This window comes from Callospermophilus lateralis, chromosome 5, assembly GCF_048772815.1.
Source record: "Callospermophilus lateralis isolate mCalLat2 chromosome 5, mCalLat2.hap1, whole genome shotgun sequence".
Classification (NCBI taxonomy): Eukaryota; Metazoa; Chordata; class Mammalia; order Rodentia; family Sciuridae; genus Callospermophilus; species Callospermophilus lateralis.
Window position 1 is genome coordinate 3,336,452 of NC_135309.1, and position 21,204 is coordinate 3,357,655.

Genomic DNA, 21,204 nt, shown 5'->3' on the forward strand with positions numbered 1-21,204 from the left:
CTGTCTGGACTCGTGACCCACATCCTTGTTCCTGCTCCTCTGAGGGTCTGTCCCACACTGGGCCCACCACGCTTTGGAAGCATGTGCCTTGCCTAGCTCTAGTCATAGCCAGGGAGGAACTCTGCCCTGGGGTGAGCTGGAACCCAGTCTCAACCTGGGGACATTCAGACGAGACTAGACAAGGTCTGATGCTGGGTGGGGCTAACTCAGTGTATTTTGTATGTGAGAAGGACCTGAACCCTGGGGTCACTGGTGGGTGCCACAGGTTGGTGTCCTAATCTGGCATCTCAGAACATGACTGTTCAAGGAGGAAGAAGGTTATCAGATGGCCCAAATCCAGGGTGACCAGTACCCATAGAGGAAGAGATGAGGACACAGGGGGAAAGATGGCATCTGCAAGCCCTGGAGTGGCCTCAGGAGGGACCAGCCCTGCTGAGAAGCTGTGATGGACGATGGCCTCCAGAGCTAGGAGAGACATGCCCCTGTCCTTTCAGCCACCCAGTCAGTGGCACCTCCTTAGAGAAGCCTGAGTGGACTAAGGCAGCAGCCCTTCACTACTGCTCCCCAAGTCTCTGCCCTGCACCCCTGGAGTCTACTCTGACTCTGGCCCAGGACATCCCTGGAGCACACCTGGGAGGGACCACCCAGAAGGCTGGCAGGGAATCAGAGGACATCATCAAGAGACACAGAGAAGACATAGACCACCTGATAAGGGGACAGGAGACAGGAGGCACGGGGAAGCTACAGTGGCCATTACCCTTCACGGTCAGCGTGGCCGAGGTCCTCTCCTGCCCACACATGCACGAGTACTCCCCAGCCTCTGCCACAGTCAGGCCCTGGATCTGCAGCTCACACGTGGCCCCCTCCTGCCTCAGCCTGTACAGGTCCCCATCCCTGAGGGTCTCAGACCCCTTCCTCCACTCCACAGGGGCCACCTTGCTCAGCTCACACCGCAGAGTGGCCATGGACCTTTCTGTGGCCTCTTGGCTTCTCAGGTCTCCTATGAATCTGGCAGGCAAGGCTGGGGAGGGCCAAGCGATCACTAAGATCATGGGGCAGTCTGGAGGACTCCAAAGGCACATGTGATTCACAAAGAACCACACACATAGCCACACGGTGTGGATGGTGAACTAATGTACAGATGTGGAGGGAAGTGGCCAGTGGGGAGGACAACACAGCACATGAACAAGAGCAGGAGGACCCCAGGCAGAGGACTGGGCCACAGACCATGCAGGAGCAGTACTACAAATGGAGCAGAAAGTGGCAGTGGACGACACAAAGATGCCAAGCCACAACCCATAAGGACACATTCTTTACCCCTGATGGTCAGCGTGGCCGAGGTCCTCTCCTGCCCACACATGCAGGAGTACTCCCCAGCATCTTCCAGAGCCAGGCCCCGGATCCGCAGCTCACACACGGCTCCCTCCTGTTGCAGGCTGTGTCTGTGGCCTTCCCTGAGGGTCTCTGTTCCTTTCCTCCACACCACTGCTGTTTCTTTGCTCAGCTTACATCGCAGAGTGGCCGTGGCCCCTTCCACGGCCTCCTCATTCCTCAGACCCTCTGTGAACCTGGCAGGCAGGGCTGGGGGCCAGAAAGACATGAATGCAATTATGCTCTTTGAGTGCACAGAAGAGACAGGACACAGACAGTACAGAGAGGACGTGAGCCCAACTGGACATGTCCGGTGAGCTGCTCAGCACCAGCTGTGGGCTGAGGCTTCCCGTGGTCTTGCCCACATGCTTCCCAACCAGGGTCTGTTCCAAGCATCCATGGACCTCATGCCTGGCATGAACGGGACTGGCCTGAGGAGGCCACAAAGAACACCAGGGTCTCCGCAGAACACGTGGGGTAAGACATGGCACTCAGAAAGGGAGACAACCTGGAAACAGGAATGGAAGCACCAGACACAGACGGCCCAGGGGGTCGGGCAGCAGACTGACTGTCCATTCATGTGGAGGCCAGTGAGACGTGGAAGAGGGCCTCAGCATGAGGACAGGCCCACAGAAGGTCACAGGGCCCAGACGGATGGGCAGGAACATGGGTTGGAAGGGCCATGCCCCTCCACAGTGTCCTCTGTGGCCTGGCCCAGCTCAGATTCTGTACAGCACCAGACTGAAGGGCCTAGCCTGCCCAGTGGCTGCATTCAAACCACACCTGGCCACAACCTCTCTGAAGCTCTCTGTAACAGCTGTTCTCTGATCTTGATAGATGGCTGGGGACATCGACAGCCTATCTGAAACTCCCATAATCATACCTGACTCCATCTTCCAGAGCAAACCAAGAAAAGGAGCACCCTGGCCAGGGAGAGAAGCCCCCACTCTCCTCCTGGAACTGTCACCCTGGAACATACAGCCACAGGGCCCATGCCCATTGTTCACAGTGCCAGCAAGCTCGCCTCCACAGCAGAGTTGACGAGATAACCCACAACTGAACAACGGCCCATCCATGGCAGCATATGAATAGCCCCCACAGAGAGGACAGCTTGGCTCCTGGGGCCCTCTAGTCACCAGCCCAGGTCCGTCCGCCCCAGGGGCTTCAGGGCAACAGTGCCTCGGGGCATCCTAGAAAGTGAAGCACTCTCTGGAAGGGCCCAGGAGGGCTGTGCACCTCTGGTCCTTCCTGGGCCACGCCCAGTTCTGGAAGCAGCTCTCAGGTGGTCAGCAGGGTCCCACTTCCCAGCCACAGGCAGCGCTCCCTGAGTCAAGAGAGGGAGCATCTTCCCGGTGGCCTCCCTCCAACATCCTGCAGCAACACGGTGGGCTTTGGTGTGCACATGCTTCTGTCACACCGGGGTCTACCTCTGTGCAGGAACACATTCCGTCCATGCTCCAACACGCCATGGCACTGGGGCCTCTCCACAGAGGTCACCAACATCCGTGCACATAGTGGGGCCTCCACTACAGGTGGAGGTGAACAGATGGCCATGCCCCACCCCACAATACACTTTACTGCCCCAGGAGTCCCTCCCTGACTCTTGACATGGGAACAGAGACAGCAGCATCCTGGGTGAGAGGCCCCTCACAGCTGGGGGAGATTCTTCCCGCCACACTGAACAGACACTGGGGCCCTCACCTGCTCATCAGACGGCCCCAATGTAGGCAGATGCCCTGGCTGCAGGGACGCCTGTCAGAGTACCCTCCATTTGCTCCTCCTCTGTCTCCCGCCCACCCCTTCTCCAGCGTGCACCCCTTGAAGGCCTCCTGTACCATCTTAATGCTTTGGCCTCACCCATATCTTCCATCCCAGGCTGTGACCCACAGGGCCGGGAAAAGCCCACTCTCTGCTGCTCTGGGTCTGAGCCAGGCCCCACAGTGCAAGTGTGAGAGAAGCCTGAGAGCACACAGCAGCGGAGGACACAGCAGACACAGCACACAGGGAACCTGAGATTGTCTTCAGACACACAGCAGCCAGTGCCTGAGTACACACATGGTCCTTACCCCTGACGGTCAGCGTGGCCGAGGTCCTCTCCTGCCCACACACACACGAGTACTCCCCGCCGTCCTCCTCAACCAGGCCCTGGATCTGCAGCTCACACACAGCCCCCTCTTGCCTCAGGCTCAGTCTGTCCCCATCTGTGAGGGACTCTGTCCCCTTCCTCCACTCCACGGGGGCCGCCTTGCTCAGCTCGCAGCGCAGCGTGGCCGTGGCCCCTTCCGTGGCCTCCCTACTCCTCAGTCTTCCTATGAAGTGGGCGGGCAGAGCTGGGGAGGGTCAGAAGACACAGGGCCTCAGGTTCACTGTGATGTTAGGAGACAGCACGTGACCAGACAAAGGACAAGACGAGCCAGTAGGCTAACGGGAGGCCACAGTGACATCAGGGACACTGGCCATGGCCACTGGAATCTCCTGGTTCATGACAGCCCAGGAAGCAGGAAGGACCCTGTGGTCCACAAGAGGAGGGTGGCACAGACGGGAGGGAAAGGGACAAGCTGATGGAGAGTGGGGTCCATACTTGGTACCAAGACACGCCTGCACAGCCACAGTGGTCCTTACCCCTGACGGTCAGAGTGGCCGAGGTCCTCTCCTGCCCACACACACACGAATACTCCCCAGCATCCTCCTCTGCCAGGCCCTGGATCTGCAGCTCACACACAGCCCCCTCCTGCCTCAGGCTCAGTCTGTCCCCATCTGTGAGGGGCTCTGTCCCCTTCCTCCACTCCACAAGGGCCGCCTTGCTCAGCTCGCAGCGCAGCGTGGCCGTGGTCCCTTCCGTGGCCTCCTTATTTCTCAGTTTCCCTATGAACTGGGCAGACAGGGCTGAGGGGACCAGAGACACAGAGAATATCACTTTGTTCTGCAGTGGCAAGCAGCCAGTCCAGTTATGTGGGCAGGCAGGCAGGCAGAGGTGCTCACCCTTCACAGAGAGTGTTGCTGAGGTCATCTGGTCCCCAAAGGAGCAGGAATACTTGCCCCCATCCTGGGGCTGCAGGTCCCGGATGACCAGCTCCAGCACAGCACCCTCCTGGCGCAGGCTGTACTTGCTGCTGGACCTCAGGACATCTTCCCCGTGGCGCCACTCCACGGGCGCCGCCACCGAGGAGAGCACACAGCGCAGCGTGGCGGCACCACCCTCTGGCAGCTCCAAGTCCCTCAGCGCCTCCCGGAACCTAACTGGCCGAGCTGCGGAGAGACATGCTCTGCTCACCTCCCTGAGCAGGAACCCCCAGCCACGAGGTTCTCAGCCAGGGTGGGAGTGGTCCCAGCCCTGCTGACGCACTCCTGAAGGGTCACAGGAGGCAGGCCAGCAAGGCAGGCACACGGCAGACCTGCGGCAGACCAGCATGCCCCAAGAAACGGGCGCCGGAGCCTGACCCAGGACCTCCAGACACAGTGTGGGAGGCAGATAATTAGAAGTGGACCCTAATTCCAGACACACACAGAACATGCAGGTGGGTGGCTTCAGAAAGCACCAGCCCTGTGACCTGCGACCTCAAGACCCTAAGCCTCCAGGCTGGGAGGTGAGGTCATGGTTCCCATCCGCCCAAGCTGGGGCAGCCCAAGCAATCTGTGGCCAGAAAGCCAGGGAGCCAGGAGCGAGGCAGGTCAGCAGCAGGAGGGCAGCCATGCAGTTCAGGCCACCCACCAACATGGACACCCATGCACCCCAGCCCTTGCCTACCAGGTAGACTGGGAGCCACAGGCACTGAGCTCACCTTGGACCCTGACAATGGAGCTGCTCCAGGCCCCACCAGCCTCACACTTATATCGCCCACCATCCTGCGGGGTGGCACCTATGATGACCAGCTGGGCACAGCAGCCCTCGTAGCTCAGCTGGCACCGGGCAGATGGCCGCAGCATCTTCCCATCCTTGGTCCAGTGCACGGGGGTGTCAGGAGCAGTGGTCTCACATGTGAGGGTCAAGTCCTCGCCTTCTGTGACTGTGGCATCTGTGAGCTCCCGGGAAAAGATGCTTGGCTTCTCTGGGGGAAGAGAAAGGAGCCAAGGGTCCCTAGGGCTGTGGTGTTACTGCAAGAGGGGCCCCTGCTGCAGATGGTCATCATCCTGTCCATGTCTGCCGCTGCCTCGGGCTGCAGCCACAGATGGGAACGCTGAGGCAACAAGGTGGGCTCTGCGTGGCTCTTGCCCTGGCAGGGAGCAGGCCACCTTGAAACATGCTGACCAGGATTCTGAGCATTACCGAGGGGCGTTCATCCCAAACAGCCCCAGGGCACACACCTGCCTTCCTAGGATCCCCATGCTGAGGACAGCTAGTCTCACATCACCATGAGTCTGCACCCACGCTCAGACATGACTCAGCTGCCACCTGAGCTTCTGCCCACCCTCCTCAAAGCTGTACCCTGAGCAGCATGAACAGTATGACATCCCCACCCCAAATGGCCCTGGCCTTGAGGTACAAAACCTACCAGTGACCCGCAGGGTGGCTGAGGTCCTCTGGTCACCCGCCTCAAAGTAGATAGTACCCGAGTCCTTGAGCGCCAGCTGCCGCAGGGTGAGCACATGGTACCCCCCAGGCTGGACCACGATTTCGTTGAGCTCATTGGCATGCAAGGGTGTCTCGTCCAGGAACCAGCGCACAGGCCCGTGGTCAGCAGGGGCAACACGGCAGCAGAATGTGGCTGAGGAGCCCTCATGCACTTCCATGTCCTGCAGTTCCTCTGTGATGAGCACCCTCTGCCCTGCAGGGCACAGACAGCCATCAGGGCCTGCTGCCCAGGGAAGTCTGGCTCTCTCCAGACCCAAGGAGGGCTCCCAGCAGCAAGCAAGTGACTGGTTAGCCAGTCAGGGTTGACAACAGGATGCACGTGGGTGCAGAACAGTCTGTCTCAGGGTGACTTCTGAGTCCCAGTCCCATCTCCCAGCTCAGGTCTGAAAGGCTCTCGACACCATTCTGCCATCCCCAGAAGACAGACCCAGAAAGAACTTCTAGCAAACTTGGCCCTGGATGCCAGCCCAGGATGCCAGGGCCAGGTGAAGGATGGTCAGGAGGGCTGGGACGCACTTGTCCTGATGCTGGTGGTACATCCTGCAACCCCAGGCCACCACAGACCCTTTTAGTTCCAACTTACCTGTCTGCAAAGCAAGAAAAATGGTGGCTCTCACCCAGCACACCAGATGCAAACAAGCCCTCACAATCACTGTGAAAGGCCATGATCCAGGAGGAACGCTCTTTGACACCCTGGCAAAACCAGAGGTGGAAGTTTCCCCGGGGAAGGCTCCACCTGCCCATCTCAGATGGGCACATTCTCAACACCTCCCAGCTCCTACACCTCACACCCAGCAGCTCAGGAGCAGAAGTCGCTCCGTTCTTTCAGACCACAGCACTGCAGACCAGACCTCTGACAGAACACCTGCGCAGCAGTAGCCTCCACCTACGCAGAAGCCAGCACCTGCATGGGGTCTCCAAGGCCACCAACTCTGGACCTGGCTATCTCCCTGCTGTGCCCTAAAGCCTTCCCCTGGCCTTAGCTTCCCTGGCACACGCTTAGTTTACCATGGCCCTGCAATGCTCCACTCTTCTGAGTGACATCATTATTCTTTGGAGAATCTCCCTCCACCTGTTTAGACATCTATTGTCACAGGCACACTATCAGCTCCACTCTGGGAACACCTGGGCTCCCTGCTGTCAGCATCTGGGTCAGGTTGCCCCTCTGGTGGGCGGGGAGAGGGAAAAAGGTGTGCAGGCCCAGAGCAGAGTGTGCCTCAGCCCTGGAGGAACATGCAGCAGGCAAGGACAGCTCCAGGGGAAGAAGCCATCGACTCACCCACAGAAAGGCACAGGGAGCACCCCAGAGGCCCCCAGCTCATCCCCTCTACCTCAGAGATGGAGAGGCTGGGCAGGCCAAGCAAAGCCTCTAGGGTCAGTTTCATTAAGGCCCACCTGAGCCCCCGAGGTGCTGAAAGCCAAGGTACACGTGAGCACTGTGGCTGCACCAGCCACTCACCTTGCACAAGGAGCCGGGCCTGGCACTGGGCCTGCCCAATGTCACAGGTGTAGGTGTCACTGTCCGTCTTCTCCAGGGTGCGGATGGTGAGCCGCAGGGCCAAGCCCTCCTGGCTCAACATGTGCTTCCCCGAGGCCCGCAGCTCCTTGAGGCCCTTGCGCCACGTCACGGTGGATGCCGGGAGCTCTGTCTTGCACTCGAACACGGCCGTACCCTTCTCTTCCACCTGCAGGTCAACCAGCTCCTCTGTAAACCTGTTGGCCTTTTCTGGGAGAGAAGACAGAAGAGGTGAGTGTAAAGCTTGCATACATCCCAGGCCAGCCTTGTCCCTCCGGCTGGCCGTGGAAGCAGAGCCCTGAGAGAGACCTCCCCTGCTCTGAGGCAGGGGTCCTGGGCATGCCAAGGGAGAGCTGCTGTGGGGCCGTGTGGGCACTCACCGTCCACACGGAGTCTGGCTGTGCTCTTGGAAACATCCGTCTCACACGTGTATGTGCCAGAGTCCTTGAGAGAGGCTCCATGGACGACCAGCACAGCCCGCGTGCCTTCGCGGAGCAGCTTGTACTTCTGACTCTCACGGATGGCCTTCCCATCCTTCAGCCAGCGCACAGGGGTGCCTGCCCTCGACAGCTCACAAGTCAGCACCACGTCCTCCCCCAGCGTGGCCTGCTGGTCTTCTAGGGGCTTCATGATGTCCACTGGCCTCTCTGAAGGGAACAAAGGTGTCTACCCAGGAAGCACAGACATGCTCAGCCAGGGGCAGGGGCAGGGATGGGCATTGGGAGCATCCATCTCAAGACCAACACCACAGAGCCTGGACCCTAGGCCCCAGGAGCCTCCAACACTGACTTGCCAGGAGCCCTGGCCACCAGGGGAAAGCACCCAGCACAGCAGTGCTCAGGCCACTCCTGAGACTCAACACTGAGCCCACAGTGTGCACCAGGCATGTACAACAAGAGCACAGGTCCAGACCGCTGGGAACCTCCCAGCCAAGCATAGACCCTGTGGCCCTGGCTCAAGAGTCGCGGGATGGTAGAATGAGCCATGTGCATTGGGAACCCCAGCCAGGGGAGCAGTCAGATTAAGACCCGAACCCTGGGCCTGGCCCAGGGACACTCGCTCAGAGTGACCCCCTCAGAGGGCCAGAATCTCTCCCAGATCCAGCAGGTGCCTCTATGCCCCCACATCCTTTAAAGGAAAGCTCACTGAGGGCTGGGGTCAGTCCCTCAACCACTCCTGGCCACCTGGAGAGGATCTCAGGCTCAGCAGCCTGGGGGCCTCTGGTGACAAGTCCCCAGCTGGGTTCATCATACTCACCTTTTACGACAAGTGAGGCCTTAGAGGTGAGACCCCGCACAGAGAACACCACTTCCCCAGCATCGCTGAGTGCAGCTTCTTGGATGATCAGGGTGTATTTGCGGCCCTGGCGTGCTGCCCGGAAGTGGCCAGAGCTGCCCACTGTCTTCCCACCAACAGTCCACATGGCCAGGTCGCCTGCACTCTCGTGGGACAGGACGCACTCGAAGCTGCAGCTGTCCCCCTCCAGCACTTCCACTGTCTTCAGCCTCTTAGTGATGCCCACATGCAGGTCTGCAAGCCACAGAGACTTCTCAGGCCAGAGCCAGACACCAGCAGCACTGCCCATGCAAGACCCCAGGCAGGGCTGGCCCCAGCAGGTGGGCTGGCCCCCTGCCCCCAGGCCCAGGACCCATGCAGGGCACGATCACCAAATCATGATGCACCCTTGGCCTGGGGCTGGCCATGTCCTGGTGCCTGTGTAGCCAGTGGCTATGAGCTCCAAAGAAGGGGAAGCAAGGACCACCCACATTTCCCACCACTCACAAACCCCAAGGGAAAAAGGACAGGAGCCCCAGGAGAAGAGCCTTCAGACAGCGTGAGCCCCACTCTGTGACAAACACTCCACCCCCTTCTCCTTTCCTGTCTCATCAGAAACCACCAAGGCCAACCTGGGCCAGCAGCCACAAGGTCAGTAACTAGTGAGCCTGCCAACCACACACCCTGGAAACAGAATATGTTAGGGACTGAGCTCAGGATGACCAGACGCTGAACCTGGATAGGGGGTGCTGGCCCTGCAGTTGGAACCCAACCCTGGCTGAAAAGGATGCACTCAAAAGACCCAAGAGTTCAGGGTCCAGGGTTGGGTCTGGCTCCTTAAGAAGGGAAGTGCATGTCATGTGTGTGCAGCTGCCCTCACTGCATGACCAGGCTTTGCCCTTGGCCAGGGAGCCCTTCCTAGGCAGGCCCTGCCCGGACCCTGAATTCTTGGTTTCTGCTCAGAAACCTGCTCCTGAAGCACAAAGCAATGTCTCTGCCGACCTCAGCCCCCAGGCATATCCAGAGAGTCTCCCATCCCCCTGCCTGTCCACTCTGGGACCTCACAGGACCTCCGTAAGCACCAGCCACTGTGGGAGCTCCCGACTTCTCCCGGCTCTGCAAAGCAGCCCCGGGGTCTTGCAGAGCAGCATGGGCCTCTTGGGATACAGGAAGACCACCATGTGCCGACCCTTCCCACACCCCACCTCGGCCAGCCCTTGGCCACGCACCATGCACGCTGACCCGGGCCCGGGTCTCCTCACTGCCCACATGGCAGGTGTACAGGCCAGCATCCTCGTGGCTCAGGTCATGCACCACGAGGCCCCGTGTGCCCGCCGTGTGCAGGAAGTCGTACTTGTTGCTGGGACCAAGTTCCACGCCATCTTTGCGCCAAACCACACGGGCCTCGGGGTCTGACACTTCGCACTGCAGGGCCAGCGTGCCACACTCCTCCACGGACACATCGTCCAGTGCTTTCAGGAACACCACTGGCTTGGCTGCAGGGAAGATGGGGCTGGTGAGGGAAGCCTGATAGCTGTCCGTGAATGGAGGGGACCCGCAGACCCCACAAGCACAGCTCACCTCGGACAACCAGGCAGGCAGTAGTGGACACCTTGGGGGAGCTGGCGCGCACGGTGCCTGCATCAGCCCGCCGGACGCTCTTCAGCACCAGTGTGTGGCGGTGGCCCTCGTGGCTGATCTCGTGGAAGCTGTCGTTGTACAGGGGTGTGCCGTTGAGTGACCACTCCACCTCCTCATCCTCACGGGACAGCTCGCACGAGAAGCACACCCGCTCCTCCTCGGTGGCTTCAGCATCCTGCAGTGGCTGCGTCACTGCCACATCCCGAGCTAGAAGGCACACACCGGGCCTTAGTGCTGCCCATGGCCACAGTGCACCCCAGGCCCTCCGACGGCCTGTCCACCTCATGTCCTACCTTCCACAGTGACCTCAGCACTGCTCTGAGCATTGCCTGCCTGGCACCGGTAGGTGCCAGCATCGGCAGGGGTGAGCCGGAGAATGCGCAGCTCTGCCATCTGGCCCTCCAGCGTCATCTTGTATTTGTCCGACGGGGCCAGCGGTGTGTCCTCCTTGTACCACTGTACGGCCTTAGGGGCTGGCCTGAAGTCACAGGACAGGACCACCGACTGCAGCTCACGCCCGGCCTTGGGCTCCAGTGGCCGGGTCAGCACCACTGGGATGTCTACAGCGGAAGTAAGGCAGGGCTGTGGGGCCACAGGACTGGGTACCCTGGATCTGAGCTATATTCTTCTGTAGTCTTCTACCCACACCACTGAGTCCACATTCTGCCCTGAACATCATGACCTGCCCCTCCTCTCCTGCCCCACTCTGCTCCACGTGCCTCTCCCTGTCCCCAAGATACCCCGCATCCCACACACCTACCCATGCATGCCCTGGCCCCACACATCCTGCCCTGCCCTGCCCCAGCGCTTGCACCCTGCTCTGCAGGCCTCTGACCACTGGTTCCCAACCCTGCACCAGCTCCAACCAAAATCTCCCATGCCCTGATCCTTCCCCCAACAAACCACTGAGCTGTGTCCACCCACCACCCCGGGCCCAGGTACCACAAGCACCATGGTGTGCCCAGCCCTTACATACATCCTGCCCACCTTGTCCTGTGTATCCCCACACACCCCCACCTTGTGAGCCCAGGCCATAACTACCCACCATTTGAACCAGGCCCACTGGAGGCCCTGAGCCGTGCCCACCTCAGCTTACCTGAGACAACCAGGCGGGCAGACGAGCGGGACTTGCCAATGGTGAAGTGCACAGGCCCAGTCATAGTGGAGCAGGTCCTCCGCAGGGTCAGCCGGTGCACGGTTCCCTCCTGCTCCAGGCCCACGTTCGCCCCCGCCTGCAGCACAGTCTTGCCCAGAAGCCACTTGGGTGGCCTCACGGAGGGAATGGAAGTCTCACACTCGAACCAGGCAGGAGCAGGCTCCATCACGGTCACATCCTGCAGGCCCCGTATGATGGTGATGGACTGCTCTGTGGGAGAGGAGGTAGTCACGGTGGACCTGGAGACTGGACCTGTCCACCCCCGCAGGCTCTGAGGTCCTTCCTGAACACAAACCTTCCCCACAGTGCACTGACACCCCGAGTCTTCACACCCCCTAGGTTGCTCCTCCCTGTGCACCCACATCTTCCTGTGTCCACATCCAGCTGCCTGGATGTCCCCAGTCGGGCCACCTCCAGGACTTCCAGCACAGATCTTGGGAACCACAGCCACCCCCAAGAACCTGAGAGCTGCCGCTGGCCTGGAACACACCTTCTACAAAGAACTGGGCACTGGTTTTGACATCGCCAGCATCACATGTGTAAGAGTCCTCGTCCTCTGGCTGCACGTCGTTGATGACCAGCTTGCGGTAGAGGCCATCACTGACCATCTCATACTTGGGTCCAGGCTGCAGCTCCTTGTCACCCTTAAACCACCGCACCTGTGCACTGGCTCTGGACACCTGGCACTCGAGCACTCCGCGGTGCTTCTCCATGGCAATCTTGTCCCTCAGCGGGCGGAGGAGGGTCACTGGCAACTCTGCGGGGTGTGACCAGTGGGTTCAGGGCCCAACCATGAGCACTTTGGCAACAGGCTCCCCTAGCAGGGCTGCTGAAGGACTGGATGCTGCCCCCAACAGCCTGTGCACTTATACCTGAGGCAGCAGGGGCCAGACTGTCCCCATCCAGGCTGGTCTAGGACCAGCTGTGTGCCACAGACCACTCGCACCGTGGTCGTGCCCCCCACCACGCCTCACACATCACAGCTGATATGTACCCTGAATGTGCATGTCCAGCTCCACACACCACAGTCTCAGTGCCCAAGCCCCATCCCACATGCTCCCACCCTGCGCTCACCCCCACCCACAACCTCAGACCCTCCCACCTCTCCTGCCCTGGCAGGCCGCATCGCCACCTGCCGGAGTGCACACCCTCCTCTCCAGTGATGGCTGCAACCCAAGGAGGGAGAGTTCACTGAGACCTTGAGTCCTCACACCCCCCAGTTTGCTCCTACCTCTGGGACCACATCTTCCTATGAAAGATGTGACACTCCCATTCCTCCTCCTGACCACTGCTGTCCCAGTCCCAGCAAGCGGTCTATTCTGGGATGGCGGGGCTATCACATACCCCATACACCCCCACACCCCAGTTCCTCCCCTCCACACTCCACTCACCTTTCACTCGGAGGTGGGCTCGCGATTCTGCATTTTCTGCTACAAATTTGATCTCCCCTGCATCTTCTGCCAGGACCCTCCGGTAGATGAGAGTGTATGTCCTTCCTAGGGACAAAAGCCCCCAACCCTGGAATGAAGGGAGCAGCCTGGGGGCGGGTGCACCCCACCTGCAGCCAGCCTGCCCCACACGCACCTTCCTGGCGAATACGCACAGTGTCACTGGGCCGCAGCTTAATCCCCTCTCGGAACCACTGGCCAGGCACCTCGTCATGGGAGACTTCACAGGAGAAACTGGCACCTTCCTTCTCCATCACCTCCACGTCCTCCAGGGGCCTCACAATCTGGACACTTCGGCCTGAGGAGGGAGCAAGACCCAGCCATGCCTGCAGGTACAGTGGCCATCCTGGTGCTCCCACCCAGGGCTCCAGTTTGCTGAGAGCTAAGGGCACAGGCAGCCAAGCACCTGGCTGCAGGCTGCAGGTGCGCAAGGAGGCACTCACAACCCTAGGCCCTGCCCTTTCCACCTGTCCAAGCCTCACCTTGCACCTTCAGAGAAGCAGAGCTCTGAGCTTCACCAGTGTCACACACATAGATGCCCTGGTCCCCCATCTCACACCGGTAGATGATGAGGCTTCTGCAGGTACCCTGGGCCACTATGCCTATGGTCTTGCCTGACCGTAGCTCCACACCATCCTGTGGAACCAAGAGGCCTGGTCAGGCACTGGTGGAGGGCAGCTGCCACTGGTGAGGCAGGGAGGGCATAAAGGAGTGGGAGAGAAGCACCTTCAGCCAGCGCACATCAACGTTGGGACGGGACAGCTCACACTCCAGGGTCACCTTCTCTTTCTGGGTAGCCACCATGTCCTGCAGTGGGCGGCTGAAGCTCACAGGCAGCTCTGGGAAGACAGGAGGAAGGTTATCAATGGTCTAGAAGGTGCTTCCCAGGAGGGTGATAGGGAGTTCTGGCTGTCTCAAGTCACACATCCTGGTCCTCAATGTCCCCACTGCCTCCCAGGTCACCTTGGGGAAGGAGGTAAGCCTCTCCGGAGTAGGTCCTGGTACCTCCACCCACTCACCAGTGACCACCAGTCGGGCAGACGTGTGCACGCCCTCTGCCTTGAAGGCCACTAGCCCACTGTCCTGTGGCTGCAGCTCTGAGAGTGTGAGAATGTGCGTGGCCCCATGTGCAGCCACATGGCACCTAGGCCCTGGCTGCAGCCGCAGTCCGTCGCGTGTCCAGGTACCCTCCACTTCGGCATGCGACAGCTCCACCTCCATAGTAGCTGTGCCCTGTTCTCTCGCCTCCACTGCCTGCAAGCCCCGAACCAACCGGACCTGGCGCACTGTGGAGATGCAGGAGAGGCGCCAGTGGTCTGCAGTAGCCAGAGCCCTGCCCTTCCACCAGCCAGCATTGGGACTCCAGTGTAGGCACAGCCAGCTTCCCCAGGAGGTGCTAGAGGTGAGCAGAGGCCAGCGGCCATCGGCCCACACCCCAGGATCTGCCCCTCGGGAGAAGGTGGCGCCCCGCCCCTCCCCACGCCCCGCCCCTCCCCACGCCCCGCCCCGCCCCACGCCCCAAGCCCCAGCCAGCACAGCGCCACTCACTTTCCACAGTGAGCTTGGCCTGCGTCTTGTCATCTGGTGTCTCGCAGCCAAAAAAGCCTCGGTCAGTGAAGCCCACGCTGCGCAGCACCAGGCGGTGGCGTGTGCCCTCCGCCTGGATCTCCACATTCTCCCCCGGCACCAGGACTGCGGCGTTCCGGGTCCACTTCACCTCGGGCCACGGACGCGTCAGCTCCACCTCCAGCGTCACAGAGGTCCGCTCCTCCACGGTCTGCGGCTCCAGCTTCTTCTTGAACAGCACGGGCGCCTCTGGGATGGCGCAAGAGCCAAGGTCATCCTAGACACCCAGGGCCAGCCCGCCCATAGCCCAGATGGCCGCACTGCCCCCACCAGGTCCCTACGTTGCCCAGCCTCCCAGCTTGGAACAACCGTTCTATGCCCTAGTGCCTGGAACTACCAAGTGTGGCCCAAGGCCAACAGTATCTGGTCTCCAGCAAATGGGTGGTGCCCATGAGAGCCACTAGAATCCCTGCACTTTACTACAACCAAGAACATGTGCTTGTGTAAAGGAATGAAAAGCAGACTCCAGGGGGCTTCCCCACCCCAGGCTGCTCTGTGAGTGCCCCAGTGCATTTGTCCCCATCACTCCCCCACTTAGGAACCTGCCATGGCTCCCACTTTATTTCAGGTGAAGTTCTGGCTCTCAAAGCTTTCCCCATCTCCTGCCTCTGCCTCTACCAGCTGCCAGCCTCACTCCCTTCACCTTCCCATAACCAGATCAGCTGGGCCCCGACTCCTCCAGGAAGTCTCCCTTGAGTGCCTCAACCTCGGTTGGCCCTTCCCCACCAGATGCATCTGCAGGATGGTATCTTTCCTTCTAGGGAGAAGGCGCCCAGCTCCTCATGTTACCCAAGTCACCTCTGTCTCCTGGTGGACAGGTTCTGTGTCCCCTGAGGTCAGCCAGACTAGCTGGCTGCAGGAACAATACAGCTCCTTGGAACCAGCCTGCAACGGAGTCTGTGGCAGGGAGCTGCTTGCCCCACAGGTCCCTTTCCCAAGCTCACCTCTGACCCGGAGGGCAGCTGAAGAGGCGGCGCCCTCAGACTCCACTGTGACCTGGCCTGCATCCTCCATTGCCACACTAGAGATGGTCAGGCTGCGGCTGGCACCACTCTGCGATATGAGGAACTTCTCACTGGGCTGCAGCTGGATGCCGTCCCGGTGCCAGGTGACCACTGCATCGCTGGGGGACACCACACACTGGAAGGTGGCCTCGCAGCCCTCCTCTGCAACCACTGCGCTCAGCCCAGATGTGAACTTGACCACGCGGGGCACTGCAGGGGAAGGTCTGCTTGAGGAGGTAGGAGTATCTCTGTGAAGATCTCCACCCCTTGCACACCTTCTCAGGGAAGTTGCTGGAAGGTGGCCCACTGCCCCATCCCCTTACCATCCCCAGCTTACACCCCCCACCCCACCTAGCATACCACGGACACTGAGCTGGGCGCTGGTGCGGTCATCACGGCTCTCACACACATACTCTCCTGCGTCTTCCTCACGCAGGCCTGACACCGTGAGCAAGCGGAGGGTGCCCTCGGCGGCCATCTGGAAGCGCTTGCCCGCCCGCAGCTGCGTGCTCCCACAGTACCACACCACCTCCGCCTGTGGTGGGCTCAGCTCACAGGCCAGGGTCACCGTGCCACCCAGATCCCCTGTGATGGACTCCAGAGGCCTAGAGAACTTGGCAACCACCTCTGCAAGCACAAGGGGATGTCCGTCAGCTACCTTGTGTACCCCGAGCTCCACGGGGCTCTGCTATGGGTGGCTGCACCAGGTGGGTGCAGCAGGCCCAGTGGTCCTGAAGGAGCTCACCTTCCACCTGCACTGGGAAGTCCTGACTCTCCATGCCTACCCGGCAACTGTAGACTGCACTGTCAAGCACCTGGGCTCCTCTGACTGTCAGGGTGTGCCTGTCCCCCAGGCTGGTGGCCTGGTGCCGCTTGCTGCGCCGAATCTCCACACCATCCTTGAGCCAAGTCACTGCCGCCACAGAGGGTGTGGCCAGCGTGGCTGTCAGGATGATGTCCTCATGTTCCCTGATCACCAGAGGCTCCCTGCGGCCAGATCTCTCCAGGGCTTGGGACTCAGGTGCTGTCTCTGGGGGAGGTCAGTTGACATGAGGGTGTAGGACTCTCCACACTAGCCCTAACCACTGCCTCTGTTGGGCCAGCACCTAAGGGCCACCATTTAGGGTCCCCAGGGTCATACAGGATGGCCAGAAGAAGTTGCTACCAGGTTGGGGGCCACCAGCTCTGTACCCAAGGTCCTGCCCTTCAGAGAGAAATCTACCCACAGATACCACAGGGAGAAAGGGCAGCTAGCAGTCCAGATCAGGCCTCCCCCACCTACAGGGAGGGTGGCATCCTCAAAGGCAGCCCAAAGAAACTGTGTGGGTGTCAGAACCCCAAAAGCAGAGACTGACAGGTAGGCACTGGGAGACACAGAGAGAGCCCCAGAAGTGAGAGGGCCAGTGGAGGCAAGGGAGGCCAAGAAGGCCCTCACATCCTGCCCTTGGAGCACTTGGATAGAGCACTGGCTGCAGAGTTGGTGGCTGGTGGGCGAGTGGTCAGGAGCACAGTCAAGGTCAGAGACTGCCACAGTGAGAAGTCTAGTGTGGGATGCTCTGCATCAACACTGCTGGCAGTCTTTGGGAGGGTGTCAGCCTGCAGGGACACTCCTGCCAGCCTTTCTGACAGAGGTACTGTGTGCTCAATAGATGCCAAGCCCACAGAGTGCAGAGAGGACCATATGGGTGGGTGGGGCTATGGAGGAAAGGGAAGGGGGCTGCGAATGAGACTGAGGTGCAGCGGGCAGGGTGCCATCCCACAGTGCCCACCTCAGAAGAGCTGGACTGTCAGGACCCCCAGGATCAAGACAAGAGCCAGGATCTGCAGAGGACATTGGGGCCAAGACTTCTGACAGCTAGGCTGGAATCCCAGCATGCAGGGGGCCTTAGCATGGATGGAGACTCCAGCGGGGGAGGAGCTCTTTCCACCAACTCTGGGCCCTAACAGCTTCCTGCACCTCCTGTGCCCCAGCCTCAATCACAGGAATTATGATAGGGTTGTGGTGGACAGGTACAGGAACCTGGGCAGGAGACCCAGAAATGTGCAGAAATGGCTAGGTGCTCTGACCCAAGGACTTTCCAGCACCTGGAAGCTCCAGGAAGGGGTCCCTCAAGGGCTCCAACATGCACAAGGCCAGAGAGCCCTGTAGGTAAATCTTGATTGCCCCAGTTGGTCAGGCAAGCATCCGTCCTGACCAGCCCTGGCAGGACATCACCTACCTGTGACATCCAGGCGGAAGTAGACCTTCTGGCCCCCGGCCTCGCAGCTGTACTCCCCAGCATCCGCCTTGCCCACCTGCTGCACCACCAGCTGCCGCCTGCAGCCAGAGGCCTCCATGTGCACCTGGGAGCTCTGGCTCAGCTTCTTCCCATCCTTGTACCATGTCACCTCTGTCTGGGCCTGGGCCACCTCGCAGCTCAGAGTGGCACTAGCCCCCGCCTCGGTTTTCACCTCGCTGCGTGCCAGCTGTTCTTTGGCAAACACCACCTTGGGCTCTGGGTACACAAGGGAGGGACACAGGTCAGGGACTCTGTCCAGGGCAGGAAGCCACCTGGAGAAAGACATCTGGCTGGACAACTAAGGACAGATCCTCTGCAGGCCACACTAGCTCATGCCCTGGAGAAGCCCTATCACCCTCAGCACAAGGGACCACAGTGAGTGACACAGCCCCCTCCCCTGCTGCATGGGGCTGTTCCAGGTGGGGACTCTCTGACAGGTTCCTGCATAGGCTCCTCCCTGGGGACACTGCACCCCCCTGTCAATAACCAGGAAGAGTCTCCCCAGGACCATGCAGGGCATGAGCTCTGGGCAAGGCCCTGGCAGAGCCCAGCTCCTCCTGATCTGAGCATGTTGGCAGCTCCTCTGAAGCCTGGGCCACTCCTGTTAGCCACCAGTGTGTACTCATCCTGGGTGTCAGTCCACAGTTTCCACTCCATGCCCAGTAGCACTGTCCTCTTCCCTTCAATTTCAGCTTCTTTGTATAATGAATGCCTGAGATCTGACCACTGCTATGATGTGAACGTCTTCCCATCTTTCCACAGTGCCTAGAGTCTTCTGATGAGTCAGTGCATTTAGTTCTAATGTGATCAAATATGTTGACCTCGCTCTTGTTGTGAATGCATTTGGGTTCTATGCAGGAAAGCTTTCCTTCCTCAGGTCCTTACAAAGTACACACCATCATCTCAGATGTTTATGGTTTGACTTTTGCGCTGAATTCTCCAACCCATCTTGAACTTATCCCTATAAGCTGTGAATTACTGGTCTAATTCTTTCAAGTGGTTAAATGTTCAAAGCTCCATTTGTCAAAGTAAGGCAGGAGACACATAGGCAAATAGAAATCTGGACCTCAGAGAATGGGGTCCCACCACCCCAGATTCAAACCCTAGGCTAGAGCTGATGGCTTGGGTTCTATTTTGTTTTGGCTCCTGACTGGAAGACTCTACTCGCGCCTGGAGCCCACATTTCCTGCTGTTCCCCCAGGCTCCTTGATGACCTCAACATTGGTCAATGCCAAGGAGCTGCTTTGAACCTAGGCAATTCTTCTGTTTTAAAGAATGAGAACAAGACACATTCAAGTTAACAAACACATTACACCATCCCACTGTGGGAATAAGAAGTTAAAATTGCACACTCTGAATTGAGTCATAGGAAGACAACAGTCAAGTGAACTCTCCAGTCAAAGGTTAATTCCTCATCAAAGCAGTATAAAGACTCCTGGACAGAAGACTCCTGGACAGAGGGTCCCACAGTGCCCTTGGGGGCCCTCCCATGCTATGGGAGCTGGCCTTGCTTCTAATAAACCTGCTACCGAGCTCTCACCCAGCATCGTGTGCATACTTTGTTCTCAGGTTGTGAGACAGGAACCCTCCCATGCTCACACGACCCTGTGTTACAGAAGAGCCATCCTTTCTTCACACATGTGCAGAGTGGGAAAAGGTAATGCAGACTGGGTACTGGGACTCCACCTCTGCACAAGTCTGTGTGTGAGCTCACCTCTGCACCCCATCCCAAAACACACTTGCTTAGATGTTAACTGGGACTGAGCATCCCTGATCCTTCCACATATTTCTGTCCATTTATGTATATCTTTGTCATCTCTCAAAAAAGCACACAGGGTCTCTGATATCTTTTATCAGGCTTGAAATTACTAACAGAACTTTTGAAGCTCTTTCAGATCTTTCATGGGGTCGTTTTCAAATCACTTATTGCTAGTGTGCTGTGACACACTTACTTTATATTGTTTTTATATATGGCACTTGCAATGTCTCAGATCTTACTGAACCAGTGGTTTAGCTTTTGGACAAATCATACCATCTGTAACCTCCACTTCTCCCTGATTTCACGCCTCTCATTTCCTCTCCTCCCTAACCGTGCTGTGCACTGTGGCTTCACCTGTGACAGCTGCTGCCTTGGAAGGCTCCTGCTCTCAGAGACACTCTCAGGGTTTCCCTTTGTGAATTTTGTACAAAACTATTTACTGAATTGAAAAAGAACCTTCTACTTACATCTTTTTACACTGCCTTACAAATCTTAAGACAAACAAATTTTATAGCATGATTGAGGATACATTTTGTCAAACATTTCTTCTGAATTTACAGTGTCAAATTTTTATCAAATACTTTATTCTGCACTTATATTGATGAACTACATTTTTTTCAATCAGATATGATAATGCTTCATGTTGATTTCCTGATATTTGTAATGTTAAGCAGACATGTATCCCTGGATGAAGAATTCCATTAGCATTCTGATTCTCTTAATATATTACTGAATTCAGCCTGCTAAATCTTTGTTCAGTTGATACTGACAACAGATTGACCTAAAATATGAATTCCTCCTATTTTTTTGGTTTGGTGTTAGTACCAATGTTACTACTTCTGTAAGTGAGACTTAAAAGTTCACCCCTTTCTATTCTCTAAAGGAACCTCCCTGGATACAGGAGAGTTCACTTCCAGAATATGTGGGGACTTCTCCACTGGAGCCACTTGGCTTCTACTGCCCCTTGAAAAGTCACTTTCCTCCTGGCTCCACTGTTAACAGCCCTGAGAACTATGTAAGATTCTATTTCTTCTTGGGTCAGTTTTTATTTAGTCTTTAAGAAACTGGATAATTTATCAAAACTTTTCAAATCTGGTTGCATAAAATAATGTATATTTTTTATTAAAATAATGTATCAAAAACAGATATTACAGAGTTTGGTATGTAGACCAAACATGGGTTGAGAATCCCTTTTCCAAAATGCCTGGGCCAAAAGTGCTTTGGATTACAGATTGAAAAAAAGATCTTTGCAGACAAATGTTGAACTTTCTTGGGGATGAGACCCAATGCTAACCACAAAATTCATTTATGTTTCATGAAGACCTTAAACACTGAACCTGAAGGTGATTATACAGTGTTTATAATAATTTTGTATATGAAGTGAAGCTGTGCAATATGGAGCCCATGACTAGTGGTGTCATGTCAGCACAAAGCCTCTGCCTTGGGAGCATCTGGGGTTGCAGGTTGCAGATGCTATGTGGTATCCCTGTGGACCATGCCCACACTGACAGGAAGCTCAACTCTCCTAACAAGCAGTCTCCATGAATCAGCAGGGA

General features: G+C 58.0%; 1 protein-coding gene across 14 annotated transcripts in view; it reads right to left on the reverse strand.

Moving 5' to 3' along the window:
• The window catches only part of Obscn (obscurin, cytoskeletal calmodulin and titin-interacting RhoGEF), a 134,144-nt gene that overhangs the window by 62,893 nt on the left and 50,047 nt on the right, over nucleotides 1-21,204 (reverse strand). For all 14 annotated transcript variants that reach the window (XM_077109434.1, XM_077109437.1, XM_077109439.1 and 11 more), the window contains 24 exons: nucleotides 17,830-18,105; nucleotides 16,356-16,640; nucleotides 15,971-16,237; nucleotides 15,551-15,820; nucleotides 14,529-14,795; nucleotides 14,000-14,266; nucleotides 13,707-13,819; nucleotides 13,463-13,616; nucleotides 13,117-13,278; nucleotides 12,924-13,028; nucleotides 12,023-12,289; nucleotides 11,473-11,742; nucleotides 10,670-10,936; nucleotides 10,317-10,583; nucleotides 9,965-10,231; nucleotides 8,718-8,990; nucleotides 7,841-8,107; nucleotides 7,404-7,670; nucleotides 5,865-6,137; nucleotides 5,154-5,420; nucleotides 4,354-4,620; nucleotides 3,994-4,257; nucleotides 3,438-3,701; nucleotides 1,318-1,581 (listed from right to left, as the gene is read on the reverse strand). In XM_077109434.1, the coding sequence (XP_076965549.1) occupies nucleotides 1,318-1,581; nucleotides 3,438-3,701; nucleotides 3,994-4,257; nucleotides 4,354-4,620; nucleotides 5,154-5,420; nucleotides 5,865-6,137; nucleotides 7,404-7,670; nucleotides 7,841-8,107; nucleotides 8,718-8,990; nucleotides 9,965-10,231; nucleotides 10,317-10,583; nucleotides 10,670-10,936; nucleotides 11,473-11,742; nucleotides 12,023-12,289; nucleotides 12,924-13,028; nucleotides 13,117-13,278; nucleotides 13,463-13,616; nucleotides 13,707-13,819; nucleotides 14,000-14,266; nucleotides 14,529-14,795; nucleotides 15,551-15,820; nucleotides 15,971-16,237; nucleotides 16,356-16,640; nucleotides 17,830-18,105 (5,910 nt within the window). The remainder of the gene's footprint in view (nucleotides 1-1,317; nucleotides 1,582-3,437; nucleotides 3,702-3,993; nucleotides 4,258-4,353; nucleotides 4,621-5,153; nucleotides 5,421-5,864; nucleotides 6,138-7,403; nucleotides 7,671-7,840; nucleotides 8,108-8,717; nucleotides 8,991-9,964; nucleotides 10,232-10,316; nucleotides 10,584-10,669; nucleotides 10,937-11,472; nucleotides 11,743-12,022; nucleotides 12,290-12,923; nucleotides 13,029-13,116; nucleotides 13,279-13,462; nucleotides 13,617-13,706; nucleotides 13,820-13,999; nucleotides 14,267-14,528; nucleotides 14,796-15,550; nucleotides 15,821-15,970; nucleotides 16,238-16,355; nucleotides 16,641-17,829; nucleotides 18,106-21,204) is intronic.